At 49.4% G+C, this 19785-nt stretch overlaps 1 protein-coding gene across 1 annotated transcript in view; it reads left to right on the top strand.

Moving 5' to 3' along the window:
- Positions 1 to 19785, top strand: part of FBN3 (fibrillin 3) — a 112424-nt gene that overhangs the window by 47936 nt on the left and 44703 nt on the right. Inside the window, exons 7-9 of the mRNA XM_063358159.1 lie at positions 74 to 199; positions 12440 to 12565; positions 19380 to 19532. Coding sequence (XP_063214229.1) covers positions 74 to 199; positions 12440 to 12565; positions 19380 to 19532 — 405 coding nt within the window. The remainder of the gene's footprint in view (positions 1 to 73; positions 200 to 12439; positions 12566 to 19379; positions 19533 to 19785) is intronic.

Genomic DNA, 19785 nt, shown 5'->3' with positions numbered 1-19785 from the left:
CACCATGCTGGGATTGAACATTCATCTGTGGCGATGGCTTCATTTTCTAACGTCTTTGCTCTTCTTCCTGCAGATGTGGATGAATGTCAAGCCATTCCTGGCCTCTGTCAAGGTGGTAACTGCATCAACACAGTGGGTTCTTATGAGTGCAAATGCCCAGCGGGACACAAGCAGAGCGAGACCAGCCACAGATGTGAAGGTAAGATTGCAGACTTCGGTGCGGCTTCCCCAGGCTGCCCTGCGCTGGGATCCCAGGCACACTCCGAGAGCACAAAAGCATTTAAAAACTTGAGAATCTCTCCACTCACAGGGGATCTCCAACGCTGGCAAAGTAGAGATGGGCAACAGTGCCCATGCCAGCCTTGATCCTAGCTTCCAGTTAGGAGGGAGTACTGCAAGCATCAAGGCATGTTAGAAAACGTACTGCGATAGGAATCTCTGGTCTGTTTGTCTGCTTCCTGCAGTCCAAGGCAAGGAAATAAGGAATAGAGCTTGCCTGATCTTCTCTTAAACTAGAAAGAGTTCTTTTTTTCATGCAGGTGTTTTCTGAAAGGTATTTTAATGGCAATGCAGGCTCATTGAACAAGAGAGACCTCTTGGAGGGCTTTAGTTCAACCTCCTGCTTAGATCAGGGCTGGCTTCAAAGCTGGGTCGGGTTGCTCGTGTTTCTCAGTTTGATTGAGTTTTGAAAACTCAAAGCCTTTTCTTTTGGGGCTCTTGTCCCAGGGTTGCACCACTGTCACGGTGAGGAATGTTTTCCTTATAGCCGCTTGATGTTTGTCTTTTTGCAGCTTGCAACTTGCTGCCTCTAGTTCAATAGAGTAACTGGAAGGAAGGCAGAGCGGGTGCAGTCTGGCTCGCTGGGATGATGATGGAGTAAGACAACCAGAAATAACATCATGGCTCTCGGTGCAGTGCAGAAGGTCTGATTCCGTGAGATGAGGGTGTGGAGCAAGTAAATGCAGTGTTGCTTCACTGCCTTGGTGATATTTTTCCAAACTGACATGTTGGCCAGAACCTGAACCTTGTCCTTGAGTACAAAGCAGGCACAAATGAAAGTTTGGTATTAGAGACGTGAAGTGCCAGCCAACAGCATGTCTGTGAGTGTCCCTCCTTTGAGCCAGTGGCCTGTTACCGTCCCAGCCCTGATGGGGAAGCATAACCGTCTCGCCAACCCAGGCTTGTCTGCAGACGGCCTGCCCGCTCTGCCTGGTTTTCCTGTCTTTCTGGTGACTTTGTAGGATGCACCTTGCTCATCTTCAACTGAATTGTAAATGGGAGTGACCTTTTCAGCCTCAGCATCTCTCTTGGAAATGATACAGTGCTTCAAAGGCTTGGTTTGTGCTTACAGTTAGGGATGCTCTAAAACATCATTGCTTTAGCAGTAGCTACGGAGCTACCGTAGCTGGAAGCCAAGCGGTGGGGAACGCAGTCGGCCTCTGAGCATCAGCCTGAGCCTGGTGCTGTGGCAGCCTGGGGAGTGCAGTCAACTTTCAAACTCTCTGGAGAAGTTCCCAACCTGATGGAAGGGAACTTGGCAGAAACTCCTCTTTGCCTCTTCTTCAGCACAGAAGTTGCAGGAGTTTAAATATTAATTACCTTCCAAAACCAGTTCAGTTGAGGACCCGGATGATGAGTTGCAGGTGCAACTCTGCTCCGAACACGTGGGCAAGCAGACCTGCAGCGTCGGCAGTCAGGTCCCTGCGTCTGGACGTAGGACTGCAGGAAACAGGAAGGACCAGTCTCAACAGCTCAGCGGGGTCTGGTAACATGGTGCAGAGACCTCTGCCATTTTCAAGGGAAATACTTTCCAGGTGGTTAGCGGAGTTGCTTAGAAACGGCCAGATAACCTGATCCTCAGAGCAGAGGACTAGTTTCATTTGGGGTGTGAAAATTTAACAATGTTAAGAGCAGTTGTGGTAGCTAAGGCAGAACTCCGCCTGGTTCTGGCAGCCCCTAGAACTGCTCTTTGATCTTGGACTCAGCGTAAGTTGGTCTGCTGTATTACTTAGTTCAATTCAGGACTCGCCTAGACAGTGAGAGGCAATGTCTTGGTGTCTGTGTCCGTGCTGTAAGGCACACGCTTCTGTGTAAAGTCTGGAGCACAGGTAGGATGAGGTGCAGTTGGTATGTTAAACACTCACAGTGCCACCAATCTGAGCGCTCTTCGTGAGAGTCTGGCGCCAGTTCCTTAAGGTCCAGTCTCAGCATCTCCTTTATCATGGCTCGGCATGTCTCCGAGAGGCGTGCAGACCTCTATAGAAAGGACACGCTCCCCCCAAGCTTTTTGCAGTGATTCTCGTGGGCCTTGCCATACCTTCTGTACCTCTCAGAAGTAGGGGAATAAACATTTGTTGTATTTTCCAAACATCTGGCAAATGAAAAGGAAAACAGCATTAAACTTTTCCTGCCTTGGTTGTTAAAGCTCTTTCCCACATACCCTAATGAAACCCTGCTGGCCTGTGTTTGCTATTTTGGGGATAAAACGTGTTCGTTGTGCTGGTGTGACTGCGTCCCACCTAGCTGGGCTTCAGGAACTCCACTTCCCTTTCATTCCTCTCCAAGGCTCTGTTGTAACCAAGACAAGCACTAGAATCCAGATGTTTAACCTGCAATTTGTTTCCAGGTGGCAAAGTTACGCAGAGAGAGCAGTCGGCATGGCAGCAACCCGCCCCATGGCACTGTGGGTTTGCCAGCATACGTTGTCCCATGGGGTTTCTCCCAACAGTCAGTTCTCGGGGAAAGGAGCGTCACTGCTTCCAGGTGACTGTTCCCATACCCTCACCCTCCTGCAACCCAGACATTTTCCTTGCTAGTATAATTCTAGTAGTCTTTATGTCAGTGCATGCCGTGTGACATGGGTTCAGCCCTTCAGAAAAACTTGTCCAACGCGAGACACCAGCTACGGAGGTTGATCCTTCGGTGGGGGATGGATGGCCTTTTATGTTGAGAAGACATCTGTGTCAGTGGATCTTCCTTGGCAGGATGCCAGGACACTTTCTAAAATTTTAACAGCAGGGTTGTTTTTTGCAAGTGCTCTGGCATCCAAAGGCTTGGAACTGTTAGGATCCAAAACAGCCTTTTTACAAACATCTCAGGTGAAGAACCAGTTCCCCGTGCCCAGTGATGTCCTGTGCCAATTTGGCTGGCTGATGGGCTGCACTAGAACCAACCTCAGGACACAAAAAATTGTTCTTGCCTTGGTCTGCTTCACCCGTGCTGGCTGGGGACCAGGCAAAGCACATCTGAAATCAGTTTAGCTGGAATCTCCCATATACCAAGATTAAAAACAATCCATTGTCTGAATCTGTCATCCAGATGCGAGGGGCCTCTGCGTGGGTCCCCGCTTCCCAGAACGCCTGCAAAAGCAGCATGATGTGGCCATAAACAGCTTCCTTTCACTCTCCTTCCTGGATGGCCATAAAAAGAGACATCTCCAGCATCTACGGTGTCTGTTCCATCACTTATCTTACCTCAATTGCTAAGGAGACCACCAAAAGAGGATGCTTTTCTTTGGTATGATTTATTGACCTAGGGGTCCTTCTGCGAGAATGACATAAACACGAGGGACGCTCTAAAGCGACAGGGTTGAGATTGTTTTTGAGGGCTTGTTTCCCAGACATGAATCACCGGCGTGTCCCCACCAGGCGGCCAGAAGGTGAAGGGGATACCTTTGTCTGGGTTATCGCCGCTCCTCTCTAGGACATGTACCCCACGTGAGTCACTCCAACTATGTGAATAAGGGAATAAAGAGCCAGCATCTTGTAAGGAGTTCAGCCGATGCCAACACTTTAGAAACATGGGAAGGTGGGGGCCCTGTCTCAGTTTGCTGCGTGTTTTGATACCTCAGGAGCAAGCTGTTTGGTACAGCTGATAGAGCACAGAATTCCTGATTTCCTGAAACTGTGCTGCCAAAGTCGCTGTATCAGTCCAAGCAACCTCCTCACTGAGCCAAGGCTTTTAATCAAAATAACGACCACAAAGCTTAAGAGGATATTTTCTTTATCCAGGTGTGCTCCAAGCTGAAAAATCTCAAAGCTGCAGGAGTTCCCCTGTTGAGTCTGTCTGTGCTAACTTTATGGCTGGTGAAAGGAGTGATTTCTCAGCTTGCGCTGAGACCGTCTTGCTTTAGGAAGAGGAGATGGTTTCCCCTTGTTTTCAGATTCCTTATCCAAGCCTAGCGTCCAGGAAATATTAAAAGTAGATTAAATGTCTATGTTAAATTCTTCCCTGGTTCCCAGGAGCTTATATTTTTTGCTCAGAAGATTCCTCCTGGGGAGTGAAGTCAGCAGATGGGATTGCGTTTGAGCCAAAGGTCAGAGCCCGTGTCACTGTGTCTGCTGATTAATGATGTCTCCCTCATTAACAGCAGCAGCGTGTACCACTAATCTTCCTTGGGCTGTTTATTGGTAGGAAGAGGCAGGAGTAGAGATAATGTTCTTCGTTTCCCGTAGTGATACTTATCTCTTCACACAAATGGCACCTGGAATTAAGGCTCCATTTTCAGTCCCTGAATCCCTGAAGAATAAAGATGCTTTTCTTATGCGAGATCTTCGACGCTGATAACAGAGGCCAGCTCAGGCCCTGGTCTCCCGAGCACATGAGGGGGCTGCAGCTGGATGCACTGGATGAATCTTGGTCAACCCCAGAAGGAAAACGATGTCCTTTTTCTATCCGCGAAAACGTGCGCATGACATCGAGTTTGGATTTGAACCTAAATATCCTCCAAATTCAGGGTTGCTCAGTTCCAGAGTTATTTCTGCAGCTCATCTCTAATGAATGTGACACTTTCAAATAGTGGCTTATTTTATGCCTTTGTTCATTGTATTCTGAGGGAGCCGGAGGGATCAAGAGTTCCTGAGCTTGGGGCTGTGCAACATAGAATGAGAAGTTTCTGGCACAGAGTTGCCTGCTTATTTTCTGAAAGATAGAAACAGAAACAGAGCTGGGGGGTGGTGGATGGAGGCTGGGGAAGGGGAAGGCTGGTCTCTTAACCCAACGCCTTAGACAAAGCCAGCTTTGCGAGTGCCGAAGAATTGCATTTATGTTGTGTTTGGATGAAAAGATGAGCCAGGAGGGCAGATGTTGCCAGCTTAGGGCTAAATTCACGGATACTATGCCTGGTTTATGGGAAAACTGGAAAAGGGAAGGGTCTGTTGAGGTTTGCAGGGAAAGAAGCGCGTGAGCACCAAGGGAAGGGCATGCTTCTGTCCAGCTGACTTCTTAACGCTGCTGGGAGAAAAGAATTGTTGAGGAGGACACAAGAAAGCCCTCCTGGCAATAATGGCGCAAAATGAAGAAAGGAAACATCAAAGCTGAAATCAGACACTCTTCCTGCTACAAAGACCTTTATCAATAAATCGTAGGGAAGCGGGGGGTTGTTACACAGAGTGACATCCTTAAATTATCCTGGAAGCAACCATAAAAATTACACTTAAGGGAACCGTTCCATGGCATGTTCTTAAGGGTGGAATCACTGACTGCATAAAGCTTTTCCTTCCATAATTTTAGTTGTTCTTTGCCAATAATTGAACTTCTTTTCTTAATAGCTCTTCCTCTACTGCATAATAAAATGCTAAGCCAGCTGTTATCAGTGAAGTCTGTAATGTCAGTACCTGACCCAGGATGCTTTCCGATGCCCCCAAAGGAGTAAGTGTCTCACATCCAAAATTGTTCCAGGATGATAACATACAAGATACAAAAAAGTACACAGAGAAACACCAGGCAAGGGAGCGAAAGGCTCTGCATGCTCTGTGCGACGAGCTCTCTTCAAATCCGTCCAGGGTAGATCCTTCTTGATGGTCTTTGGCATCTCCAGGAGACATATTCTGCCAAGGGACAACAAATCCTTTAATTACTGATCTCACCTCGTTTTAGTCACCCCTTTATATTTAGCATATGTAGGGTGACATATTAGATGCTACTTCTATCCCTAGGGGCCAGGCGTTTGTCACCACCACGCAAAATTCCAAATTTGCTAATGAAGACAAGGCTCTATTTTTTTTTCCTCTGTTGAATCTCATTCATGTTTCTGAATCAGAGGGAGCTTTCCTGCATTTTCCATGAGCAGAGCGGGTAGGCTGGCCCGCTTTCCTCACGAATGGAACACGATAGCCATTTTATTAGCGTGTTTTCAATTTTCTTACAAAATGTCTACAGAAGAGCTCATTGTTTGGATCCATTAAGAGCTCATTTCCATGGATTTGGTGTGGTTTGGAGGGTTCCATTACTCTCCTCTGTGGTTTCTTTGTGCTTTCTGGAAGGGAAGGGCTGCGAGTCCCGTGCACTGCACGGGAGAGGGCTGATGAGGCATGACCTCTGCTACGTGACACGGAGATGTTTTCTCCATCAAGTCCTGTTTTTTTTAGCCGATGGAAAGGTTGGGGTTTCGACATGTCTGTGGGCACCCGACTTGGATGGGCTTCGCCGTCTGCAACTCTCTTTCTGAAGCTCTGTAGCCTTTGGCTTCCAGCATTTTCAGCCTTAATGATCAGGCCAACTCCAACCCAGCGAGTTGGAGACCGGGTCCAAAATCAACGTTTGCATTGAATTCTGCCATTGTCTGAAGAGCAGAGCGCGCCGAATATTGCTTTAATTTTTAACAGAGAGTTGGAAAAGTCGTGAAGTAGCCAGGTTGGAGTTGGAAGAATTCCCTCCCCGGAGCTGGCAGCTGGGTGTTAATGAGAGGTGTACATATCCATCCCACTGTGGCAGGCTCTCCGTGGGCTTCGGCTCTGAATGAATCAAAACTATGAGACGCTTTACAGAGAGAAACTAAAGAAGGCAAATGCGGTGGGGAAGAACTGAAAGAACAACAAAGCCCAGAGCTCAGTTTCTCAAAGTACAGGATGTGCGAGTAGGCTTGAGAAACTGGCTTTTTTTCGGCTTCTTGGGTTGCTAACAGTGGTCTCGTCTGAGCTAGGATTTCCAAGGAGGGGGAAAAAAAGTGGCAGTTTGATTTAACCTTTTGAATTAACTCCTTTTTTCCTCAAGAATGGAATGTAGTTGCTGCCCCCACAAACACATACGCTTTTTCTTGGATGCCTGATGCTGTGTCATAAGTATTGATCTAACAAGATGCCTGTCTGTCCGCTGGCCTCCTGATCCCTGATGCAGCAAACGTCAGGAGAGAGACGCAGAAGTTTGAAGCTGTTATTTCTAATACTGCAACCAGCGTTTGCTTCGAAAAGCTCTTTCCCTTCCAGTGTTCTGGGAATTGTAACCAAACACAGGCCTGTAATTAAAGGACAGGGCAGGCTGTAGTGATAAAATCTCTTTCGCTGCAGGGGCCCAGGTGGGGGAAGTGTTTTCGGTGGATTTGCATTGCTGCCTTTCCAGGTTTCAAGTCAAGTCTGTCTTTTGCAGGGGCTCTGAGCATCAAAGAGCTAAAGGAACACTGCAAGGACAGAGGCGATGTCTCTGCCGCTTGCAAAAGGCGGCTGAAATCTTTGGCTAGCTGTGAGATTCATTTCGGAGTCCCTGAGAAGCCAAACAGGAACGCACCTTCCCCTCTCGACAGATGAGTGTAGAACCTGCCCTGGGCACTTGGGCTTAATTTTGTGCGTGTTGAAATGGAGGTTTCACTTGATTCCTCAGGACTCGGAGTTGCAGCCAAAGTAAAACAGAAGATGCTTGTGTGTGTTACAGGTTGTGTGAAGAGAGATGGAAGATTATTTCTTTGACCACATGAAGCGCCCATGGAGGGGGGGGTCTCTCTCTGTACCACATCCCTCACTTCAGACGGCAGCTCTGCTCATCTTACTTAAACATGTAGATTGTCGGTGTCTGTCGCTGAGCTGAGTGGGATGAATTTCACTGTGTCTCACTTCGCAGGGAAAAATCATCACTGTTAGGGCACAACTCTTTGGCTGCGTTCTGACATTTCCCTTCAGATGAGATGAGTGACTGCCTGGATGAGCTGATCGCTTTCTGCTGAGTGCAAATGGCACCTAGAAGAACTGGGATGGAGATGCCTGCGCTGTAACCATCTAACACATCTGACCATAACTCAACATGCACCACTGTCCAGATCATTTCTGCATCTTTTCCTCTAGAGGTCTAACAGCGTAGACCCTCTTTTGCCTCAGAACCAGATGGGGGCTTTGTGGTGATGGGAATCAACAGTCATCATCAGATCACGGAATCACGGAATCACGGAATCTTCAGAGTTGGAAGGGACCTCTAGAGATCATCTAGTCCAACTCCCCTGCTAGAGCAGGATTGCCCAGAGCACATCCCTCAGGGCTGCATCCAGGCGGGTCTTGAAAATCTCCAGAGAAGGGGACTCCACACCCTCCCTGGGCAGCCTGTTCCAGGGCTCTGTCACCCTCACCGTAAAGAAGTTTTTCCGTGTATTTGAACGGAACTTCCTATGTTCCAACTTGTGCCCATTGCCCCTTGTCCTGTCACTGGGAACCATTGAAAAGAGCCTGGCTCCGTCCTCCTTAAACCCACCCTTTAGATACTTGTAAACATTAATCAGGTCCCCCCTCAACCTTCTCTTCTCCAGGCTAAAGAGTCCCAGCTCTTTCAGCCTTTCCTCATAAGGGAGATGCTCCAGTCCCATAATCATCTTGGTTGCCCTTCGCTGGACTCGCTCCAGTAGTTCCCTGTCCCTCTTGAACTGGGGAGCCCAAAACTGGACACAGTACTCCAGTTGTGGCCTCACCAGTGCAGAGTAGAGGGGAATGTCCATGGCTATCCCACCCTGCAGCCAAAGGCAGGTTTTTTCCAGGCATTGCGTCATCCCCCTGGACTCTGAACCGATCCATTTTGTTAACACCCCGTTGTGAGAGCTGGCACCACACAGAGCTGTGGCATCCAGGAGTGATCCTGGTCAAGTGGTAACATCACCTGCCTGCTTCTGCTTGGTGTTTCTCCTGTACATCTTCAGGGCTGCGCTAGCATCGCTAGCCACTGCATGGCACTGTGAGATTGCAGTCAGGCATTTAGACTCACAGAATCACAGACTGGTTTGGGTGGGAAGGGACCTTAAAGCCCACCCAGTGCCACCCCTGCCCCGGGCAGGGACACCTCCCACCAGCCCAGGTTGCTCCAAGCCCCGTCCAACCTGGCCTTGAACCCCTCCAGGGATGGGGCAGCCACAGCTTCTCTGGGCAACCTGGGCCAGGGGCTCACCACCCTCACAGCAAAGAGTTTCTTCCTCAGATCTCATCTCAATCTCCCCTCTTCCAGTTTAAAACCCTTCCCCTTCATCCCGTGGCTCCCCTCCCTGCTCCAGAGTCCCTCCCCATCTTTCCTGGAGCCCCTTTAGGGACTGGCAGGGGCTGGAAGGTCTCCCTGGAGCCTTTTCTTCTCCAGGCTGAACCCCCCCAGCTCTCTCAGCCTGTCCTCACAGCAGAGGGGCTCCAGCCCTCCCAGCATCTCCGGGGCCTCCTCTGGCCCTGCTCCAACAGCTCCATGTTCTTCTTATGTTGGTGGCCCCATAGCTGGCAGCAGTACTCTGGGTGGGGTCTCATGATTGCCTTCCTAAATTTCAGATTTTTCTCAGTTTCACACTGGACAGGACACAGCTCACCACACCCGTTCCCTTCCAAAAAATTCTCGCCCATCTCTCAGATCTGTCACTGTGGCTCATATCCACCATCACAGCCAGGTCTTCCATCAGGTTTCGTTCAGTCCCTCCCCTGCCCTGATGGGGTGGGTTCAGGCAACTCTTTCCCGTGCGTGTATGTTGCCTTCATCACTGACGTCTGCTAGATGAGCTCTTCCAAAGGCATCCTCCGTTCCCACTCCCAGGTGAGAGGTCTTTGCTGTTCTGCTTTTTTTTTTTTTTGCAGATAATTCTTTGCCCCGCAGCAGCTCTAACCTCCACACATGCGAACGCCATCAGGCTGTGCGAGGCTGTTGTGCTGTTCACATCAGGAAGAAAGCCTCGAATGAGGAGACTTTGACCAGTTCCTTTTCATTACTTTCCTGCCAGCCCCAGGCAGCGTCTGAATTGCATATAAAAATCCCCTTATCCATTCACAACAGCATGATAGATTGAAAATACAATAAATAGAGCAGCTTAACAGAAATAATTTATTTTCCCAATTGCCAAGACACTTTTTTTTTTGCCACTGTAAAACTCTCGGGCAAATATTTCTTTTTGTCTTTTAGCACCACCTGAACCATGACCACCAACCAGCTGCTTTGGGTGGACTAAGGAGAGGTTGGATCTAATTCCATCTCAGCCTCTGGAACAGGTTTTAGTTGGCAGTAGAAAAAAATCCACAACCGTGATCACAGGCAAATCCTTAGAGTCAAGTGCCCCACAAGCATGGCTGGGCCCTATACATTTAATTATATTCACAATTTTGACCAAAATTTGTGGAAAACAGATTGCCATTTTCAAAATTGCTGATTTGCTACTCCGTTCCCTTTCATTTTCCCAAGTTTGGGACCCCAAGTGATAGCTGCAGACAGAATTTAGAGGCTGTCTCTCTCTGTATCTTCTGTATAGTTAAGTGTTGGATTTCCTGCTCTGTCCTCACCCTTTTCTGTCACAGTTTGGCTTTGGTTAAGCTGCACTTTTCAGGCTTTCTGTGTGGTTTCCCATCAGTTGTTAACCAGAACTTTCACAAGGATATGAAGCTCTTTAAATACCCAATACAAAAAGAGCCAAAGAAATAATTAACTCAAGAATTTTCTCGAGGTTGTAATATAAATGGCCTGGGAAGTTTGGAGAACTCAAAGCAAAGCCTATAGTGTCTCATCTTTCCAGCTCAGTTCTTCCAGCGTGGATTAAAATCTAACTGTGAACAAGGTTTCAAATATGGGTTTGTTTCAGGATCCAGACTCGGGCATCCAGGATCTTGGCAATGGGGTTAGTCTCCGTGTTCAGCTTATGGGGAGGGTCTCCCATGTCTCCACCCTAGAGACAGGCTTGTAGAGCACATCCTAAGTTCAAATGGCAGAAGCTACATCACTGGGGTGATGGCCTCGAAATTTCAGTACTTTTGTAATCTCTCAGCAATTATTACCGTGTGCCTGGGCACTGGGGCTGCCTGGTCCCTCTGATGTATCTGAAGCGTGGAACAGGTTGCCCAGAGAAGCTGTGGCTGCCCCATCCCTGGAGGGGTTCAAGGCCAGGTTGGCCGGGGCTCGGAGCAACCCGGGCTGGTGGGAGGTGTCCCTGCCCAGGGCAGGGGGTGGCACTGGGTGGCCTTTAAGGTCTCTTCCCACCCAAACCATTCTATGATTCTGTATGTATTCCAGTATCTGAAGGGGGCCTACAAGAAAGCTGGAGAGAGACTTTTTGCAAGGCCGTGTAGTGATAGGACGAGGAGTAATAGCTTCAAACTGGAAGAGGGGAGATTGAGATGAGATATTGGGAAGAAATTGTTTGCTGTGAGGGGGGTGAGCTCCTGGCCCAGGCTGCCCAGAGAAGCTGTGGCTGCCCCATCCCTGGAGGGGTTCAAGGCCAGGTTGGCCGGGGCTTGGAGCAACCTGGGCTGGTGGGAGGTGTCCCTGCCCAGGGCAGGGGGTGGCACTGGGTGGCCTTTAAGGTCCCTTCCAACCCAAACCGCTCTAGGAGTCTATTTCTGAGTCCAGATGTTGCGCCTTGACAAAATCTTTTACAATGTCCTTATTTTCCATGCTCTTCGATGCGGGGAGATGGACCTCGCTGGTGCGTTGTGTGGTCACACACACGGCAGGGGGCTGCTGGGGAAGCAGCTGCTGCAGAAGCAGTGGGTGGCAGGGCTTGCTGACGTGGATGGGGTTTCTTTGATTGCCGTGGATAATTAGGTGTGATCTTCCGAGGACTCAAAGTATATCTCTGTCTCACTAATCTTCCCTGTGACGAGATAAATCGTTCAAACTATGGCATGCTCACGGTGTTGTTATGCAAATCAGCTTGCACTAAATTAGGGCTGCTGATTGAGGAGCTGAACCCACAGAGTGATATCTCCAGACCCCCCTTGCCTAACTGATAGCACAGAGGCCTTTCCACCTGTATTTAGATGCCCGAATGCACTCATCTTAAAATTGAACTGAATCCCTCCCGTATGGAGAAATTCGGTGAATAATGCAGGAGCCTGGCGCTTTTTAAAACCGGAATGTTGTCTCTGATGTAGCATCTCTGCTTTCAGAGAGGCCTCCAAGTCACACAGAGGGACCTGCTGGCCAGGCAGTCACGCACCTGCGCAGACGCGTTTCTGTCCTCCAAGGAGCTCAACCTTTTAGATCAGCCTGCCCAAAGGCCCGTGCTGTCAGTAGAGATAAGCAGAGGACTCCATGAAGCCACTATCTGGGGAGTCTGGCTTCTTGTTTTCTGTGCTGATCCACTGCTGGGAGGCCACGTATACTCTCAAACATCCCACGACAACCCATAACACCAGCTGTGATCCCAGCTCTGGTCCTGGATCCAGACTGCTGATGGGAAAGGAGATGGTTTGCAGGGAAACATAATCGTTGTTGGTTTGTTCTTTTCTAGATGTGGATGAGTGTGGCGCAATCGCTGGCGTGTGTGATGGCGGCGAGTGCACCAACACAGCGGGCAGCTACGTGTGCACGTGTCCCCGTGGTTTCATGACCAGCCCTGATGGATCACGCTGCATTGGTAAGATGCTAAATTGATCTCAGGACCCCAAATATAGGGAGAAACCACACCCTGAAACCCAGATCTGATGACTTGCAAATCACACCCTGGTGATGAGCAGAGATCAAAGGGCACGTTGTTCCTGCAGTAGCTGGGAAATGTTCTTTTCCATGCGGTGTCCGTGCATGTGCCATGGCTGACACGGTCTGTCCTGGTCACAGGTTTTGATGCTGTTGCAGACCAGGGCTTTCTCCATCTCCATAACTTGTCCCGTCACTTGTTTCGGGGGAGAAGGGACCGCCCTGCTATCTGTTCTACGATTCTGTGATTTCTGGCAACACAATGACTCCCCGGCTCGTATGGAAATCACCACCCCTGCAGTCCCCATCCTGCAGACTGCATGAAGGGCTTGGTGGGGCTGGTGTGTGCCGCTCCACCGGCTCTGACGTACCTGTTCACCCCCCCCGGCTCAGTTTGGCTCCAGGTGTCTGTATTTCAAAGCTTCGCAGAACCTTCCCCGGACGGACGAGCTCTCCTGCCTCCCGATTGCAGAGCCTGGAGTGAATCTTGCATGTTTAACAGATCAAAATTCCTTTCCAAGCCTTGTAAATATTTGATGGTCCATTTCTCTTTGTAACAGACAACAGTTTCTGCGATAAATAGATCGGCTCTCTGTTTACTTGCTCTCAGCAGGGGCAATTTAGCCAAAGTGAATCCCAGGGTTTGTCTCACTGATCGGAAAGTTCATTTGCCTTTACAAAGGCGAGGATGCGAGGATTTGTAAAGAGGAACTGTGATGGAAAAGGCAAAGATCACTGTTAGTGTTATGGAAAATGTCAGGTACAGCTTTCTGTTGAAAGTCCTGGAAATTCATATAGAAAAAAAAAAAATTCCATATTCTTTTATATCCACAGAACCTGGAGTAAAAATGAATCATGTTCTAGTTCCGGAAAGAAAAACGTTGTGAGGTATAACGTGCGAGTCACCTTGTTTGGGAATCCGATAGATTTTAATGAGAATGAAATTCTTTTCCTCCCCGTTTCCCAGACCCTGCCCTAAGCCCGGAGGGGCGTGACGCCTGTCGGATGAGTCATATGGACATTTCTCCACTTTCCTTGAAACCGAGTGCTTCAAGAAATGAAAACCAAATAAAATTAGAAAGCCCAAATTTAAAAATAGTCCAAAGCTTAGTTAGCTGCAGTGGACTATGACTGCATCTGAACTCAATACATCATGCTCTAGCCATTTCCCTGAGCTAATATATGCTGCGAGTGTGCTGTCACGTTTTGGGACAGATAATATTTTTTCTGGCAAAATGCACAGTTACCGTTGGGGTGGTGTTGCCTCGGGATCCGTGTCTTGCAAACCCCGCTTCTATCGTTTGAGGGGGTCTTACTGCTCGTTTTGAGACTTTATGGTAGTCCGAGGCCACAATTTACATCCTCTGAAATAAATCAAATCCATAGTTTGTAAAATTGGAAATTAATAAATAATGTGGCCACCCTTAAAGCACAAACAGCATCAGGAGGGAGCAGAAGAGATTGTCACACTGCCACCTCCCAGATGTTTAGACTGGAAGCGACCGCAGTGTCTCGTATATCATGGGGCACCAGCGCTGGGTACGCGGAGGCTTTATGGTGGCAGCCTTGATGTATTCCCATCCCTTTCCCCTCCCTTTTTGGTAAAGTAAACACCTTTTTATTGCATTTGAATAATCTCCTGTAGTTTTTGCAGCTGAAACAGCAAGACACGGAGCTTGACTTGATCCCAAATCTCATTAGCTGCTTTCGCTGCCTTCCTCAGTAAAATGCAAACAGCAGCGTAGCTGGAGAAAGTCCGTCATAGTTTGAAATGAACATTTATTGAATGATTCAGCCACCTGTGCTTGACAGAAAGAATCCAGTTCCACACATGTTCATAACAGTTTCATTCATTTATGCTTGTAAAAGACAGGCTCAGTGTTGTGCCGGCAGCAGAAGGATCTGCTCCCGCAGGCTGTGAGTTGGGTTTTTTTTTTTCTTTTTAGGTACAATGGGTTGCTTTTCAACAACAGCTTAAAAGAATAATTTTCACATGAGAAAAATGGCCTTTCAGATGCATTTCCGTGTTCATTGCAAGTCAGCACTCCTGCACGTTGCTTTCTTTGCTCTTTTTCCTTGATGCTGCAGCAAAGCGCTGAGAGATTTGGGTCTTATCTCTCCTTGGGCAACATCAGCAGATTTACTGCCTAAAGTTCCAGCTAGGGCGAGATCCTGCTCATTGTTGCAAAGTGCTGGGCTCAGAGAAGGCTGTGAGTGTGTTCCTGAGGACCTCACCTGCCTGGAGAACCCTTTTTGCCCGCTTTGATCATTCTCCAGGAAAGGAAAGAGCAAGAGGAAAAAGAAAATATGAGGAGATAATATTTATGAGGGCAAGAAATGACAAAAGGGAAGTGGTGTGAGGGTTGTAGGCTCAAAATAGATTGATAAGGAGCTGGGGAAGGACCCCAAGGCATCGAGGGAGCTGGGAGTGCTGCCAAGCAGAGCTTGGCCTGGACATCTTGGTAGGACTAGAGGGAATGGATTAAAACTAGAGATGGGTCGATTCAGACTGGACGTTAGGGAGAAGTTCCTCACCATGAGGGTGGTGAGACACTGGAACAGGTTGCCCAGAGAGGTGGTGGAAGCCCCATCCCTGGAAGTTTTTAAGGCCAGGCTGGACGGGGCTCTGAGGAACCTGATCTAGTGGGAGGTGTCCCTGCCCATGGCAGAGGGGTTGGAACTAGATGATCTTTAAGGTCCCTTCCAACCCTAACAACTCTATGATTCTATGATCTTCAGGGACCAGAGGGTGTAGATAGGCTCTGTGGTTTCTGGAACTCCAGTGCGAACCTGTGCCGGGAGCTGGACTGTAAAACATTTCCCCTAGAGAGGATAATTTTTTTTCAGATCATTTCAGGGATGCATTTATACCTCAACCTTATAGCAGTTGAGCTGGGAGGTGAATTTGGAGAAGAGCGAACAGCCAGGGAGGGAGTGAATTTATTATAGCGCTTACCAGCAAAGAAACTGTGCTGCAATAACAGCCATCCCGGGTGCACTGCACCCCCCTGCGGAAGCTTTGGTGGCCAAGGTGTGCCGTGGATATTGCACTTTGCTGGGAGCCGTGCCCAGCGGGATGCTTTGTGCCTTTGTTCTGCCGTGACTCTTCAATGAGACAGACACCACCATCTAGCTTAATATTACCCAGACAAGAATGAAATCGGTCAGTTCTCCAGAAACAGAGAACATAGGATGGCATTCGTACGTCTAGACTGAGTGTCCTCACCATGGTGTGAGGCTCCTTTTGCGCCCTTCTTCCTTACAAACCGAGCACCATTGGGCATGTTGGGTGGAGAGACCTTTGGCTACTTGCTTCTCTGTTGTGGCTCCCTGCTGAGCTAATAGCCCTCAGGTCCTCTGTAGTCAGAGCCAACTGACTTTTGCAACCACTGGTTTGTTTGGGTTTGGTCACTTGAGCTTCTCAGTTTCTGTACGTGACAAGACACAAAGCGAGAGAAATAAAGTTCTCTCCGCACTTTCTGTTCCTCCCGTCTCTCCCTGCCCCTACCCCACCACCTAAGAAACAAACCAGGTTTTCATCAGGATGAAAATTCCAAGATCCCTTGTAGGTGCACAGCAGATCTTGGATGTCCGCATTGAAAGGGAAGATAGAGATTGACTGTGCTGGATAGTCACTGTGCTGGATAGTCACTCAGAGGGTGCAGCTCCTGGTGTGGGGCTTCTCCTGGGCATCAGGACACACGCCTCAGGGCATCACGGCCCAGCAGATGGGTGCAGACTCTGCCAGAGCCCAGCAGCAAGGTCCAGCTTGGAGTCCCTCCTGTGCCACTATCATAAGGAGGCCAAACTCAGTCTCCTGCTCCACGGCTCCTGGCAGGACCTTCTAAAGCCTCCACAGCCTCTCTGAACCAGAGATCTCTGACAGACCTGTGGCTCTATCCCCCACCTCTGCGCGCTGGCTAATCTCATGTGGAATTTTACCTCCGTTCTCGCCTGCAGCATTTCTGATTTACTGAGGTTATTGTGCAAACCTGTTCCCTTAACAGCTGGAGAAGAAGGCAGAACAAAACCGCAACGGCTTTGTGCTCCTACCTCCAGCGTGTGGGTGGTCCTGCAGGAGGTCACAGAGGGACTGCAGGGACCCACTGTTCTTTCCATCCGCCCCTCTCTCTGCCCAAGGCAGCTCCAGATGAGTTTTCAATTAGTTCTGCCCTTCATTTCTGAGAGAGATTATTACAAACTGCAGCAAAGACAGCTGAATTTAATAAACGTTTGTCCAGATGAATAAGGGCTGGACCATTCCCTCCCTTACACAAACTGCTGTGACCTCCCTACCTTGTCAAACTTGTCAGCACATGTCTGTCTGTGGGGAGAGAGGTTGCGTTCTCCAAATCACTCCTTGCCCATTAACTGCCTGGCTGTTGCCGTGTATCACAGCTTTTTGGGACAGCAAGCATCCCACAGGAGAATGGAAGGAGCCGGGTGGGATCTGTCCTCTCTGATGCCCAAAGGGTTTATTCCAAACTACCACACTCAAATCTAGAAGTTCATTTAAGCTCAACCCTCAACTGCCATCAAGGGTTTGAGCTGCAGCTTCTCCAAATGGCCGCACTGTCCTGTCCTGGCGTGTTCAGAGAGCAGCTTCTTTCTGGAGTACAAGATGCTACGGAACATCAACCTGTCAATGTGCTGTGGAAACATGGCCCTCTTCTACACTCCAGAAGCTGCTGAAAACTGCAAAGACATGGGCTTTGCTCCTGTCCCCTTGCCACTTGCCAGAGACCCAGGCCATGGGATGACCCAAACACCCATGTGGCTTGTACTTTGTGAGGATTAGGAGCTAATCCAGTGTTGCGTTCAATCCCCACGCGCGAGTTTCCCTTCTCCCGGTCTCTCTTTCTTTCCACAAGTCTCTTTGGTGGAGGAAGCTTGGGAAAAGGGAATAGTTCATGCTGAACTCAGTGCTGCAGAATGGCAGCAGGGATGGAGCTGAGAAAGGACCTGCTGGTTTAATCACCCTGGCTTTAAATGGGGTCACTGTCCTCTGCAAGTCACTGAGCTGTGATTAGGGAAGAAATGTAACCACAGCCCGCAGATCAAACAGCTCCATGCAATTAATTTCAATTATATTTCAGGAAAGTGTCAGCCTGCTGGCTAATGTCAGTCTAGAGGCACAGATGACAAATCAGACTAGACTTTCCCCCTCATTAATTTACTTGAGAAACAAGGACGGGAGATGAATGAGTGGAAGATTCCAGGTTTTCCTAGAGGACTTGGTGCCAGACGGAGCCTGCTAGACATGTGAAAGACCCTCAGTCTCCTGGGCCTTGTCCAGAAGCCACACACACCTAACACCGGTGCCAGGCTCGGTGTCTGTGGCTTTGGCCAGGCTCATGGACTTTGACCACCATCCAGGGCTCGTTCTCCTCCCAGCTCAGTCCAGGCTGTGGGAACGAACCCATGACCTGAAACAGGCATCCACTGGGAATGGGAGTGATCAGGCTGGAGGGATGTGGAATTGGGAACAGCTCCGTTTGTTTAGCGAGAGGTGCTGGGACCGCAGGGAGCTGGCAGGGAATGCGTCCTCATGGGAAGCCTGGGACGTGGGACATTTGCCATGGGAAGGAGAGGTAGGTCCTTGCCAGGCCTGAGGTGAGCAGGACCACACTGGACAGCAGTGGCTGTGGAAAGGTCCTTGCTTAGCACAGCATTGGGGATCACTGACTGACGCTGGAAGGGTTGTACCTGGGTCCCCAGCCTGACCAAAGTGGTGTAGGAGATGGCCGACCACCTTGGGAAAGGACTACTGCAGCCAAGGCTTCAGCCCAGAGCAGGAACGGCTGGGGAATGCCCGCTCGCTGTCTGGGAACCCTCAAAATAGTAGCAGGCAGTGCTGGATTGTTTTTATCACAGGGAAGTGTTTTTAGTGGCAGGAGTTAGAGGAAAATATACCATGCTGGGTCCAACAGCCCAAGAGAGGAGAAGACACTGCCATTCCATGTGGCCAAGTTCAAGGGCCTGTTGTGCAGTTACATTGGCACTGACGGCCAACCCTTGGTCACGAATGTAATCCAAAGCAGCAAGACAGGCTCTGACATCAGATGCAATTTTGTTGAATAATGTATTTAGTCCAGAAGAGTTTATCTGTCCCCATACCTGTCCCCACCTGTCCCCATTTGTCAGGCTGTCCAGTAGTGGAAGTGTCAACCTTTGCAGTGGTCTCCTGCAGACCACCTCCCCATAGTCTGCTCCTTCTCCCAGCTGGTGTGTTGGGTCAGTGGGGGCACCCATCCCTGACATCTCTTATCAGCACGGAAGCTCTAGTGAGAGGAGGGAGATACCTGTAAATATTTCTTTGGGACGGTGAGGAAACATGGGATGAGGTGAGGGATCTCATCTCTTTTCTGCTCCGTGAATTCAGCCAGAATCTGCTGGGTCAGCTTGTCCTTCCTGCAGGGCAAGGAAGGCAGCTCCCAGTGGAGAATCCAATGGAGAGGCATTGCCCAACTACTGCCTGTTTCTGGCTTGGTCAGGCTGCTTCTGGTATTTAGGAGCCTAAATGGGAATGTGAGATCTAATACTGGGGAATAAGGCCTGGCCCTACAGCCTTGTTGTGCTCCAGATGGAGGTGCTGGAGAACCTCATGATCTGGGAGGATGAGGCAGAACAGGAGGTCAGACTGGGACGTTGGACAGCCAGAAGAGACACCATTGGGAACAGGCACTCAGGACCTGACCAAGAGTATGGTGATAACGCGTTGTGAATGTGTCTCCTTCTCCTCTCCCTCTCTGCAGACCAGCGGATTGGGACGTGTTTCTCTGCTCTGATTGGGGGCCGCTGTGCTGGGGACCTCCCTGGCCAGTACACCAAGATGCAGTGCTGCTGTGACTCAGGGCGTTGCTGGGCCATTGGCCAGACTCCAGAGATGTGCCCTGTCCGGGGGTCTGGTAAGTGCCACACAAAGGACCTCCACCTGCTGCTGGGCCAACTGGTGGCTCTGGTAGCCCTAGTGGTACCCCAGGCTTGACGTGGAGAATCGTCAGTGTAACACAGAGGCAAAGGTCACATGGGGATGCTGGCTCTCCTGCCTGGGTCTCATCTGAAGTTGAGCCAGATGAGTTCAGCCAAGGCAAGAATTTATCCCTTTCCTCCTACCCCTTCAGCTCTCTTTGGCTCCCACCATAATTGAACCTTGGGGCC

This window comes from Chroicocephalus ridibundus, chromosome 22 (assembly GCF_963924245.1).
Source record: "Chroicocephalus ridibundus chromosome 22, bChrRid1.1, whole genome shotgun sequence".
NCBI lineage: Eukaryota > Metazoa > Chordata > Aves > Charadriiformes > Laridae > Chroicocephalus > Chroicocephalus ridibundus.
The sequence above is the reverse complement of the archived record's forward strand: the minus strand, read 5'-3'. Positions and strand labels throughout refer to the sequence as shown.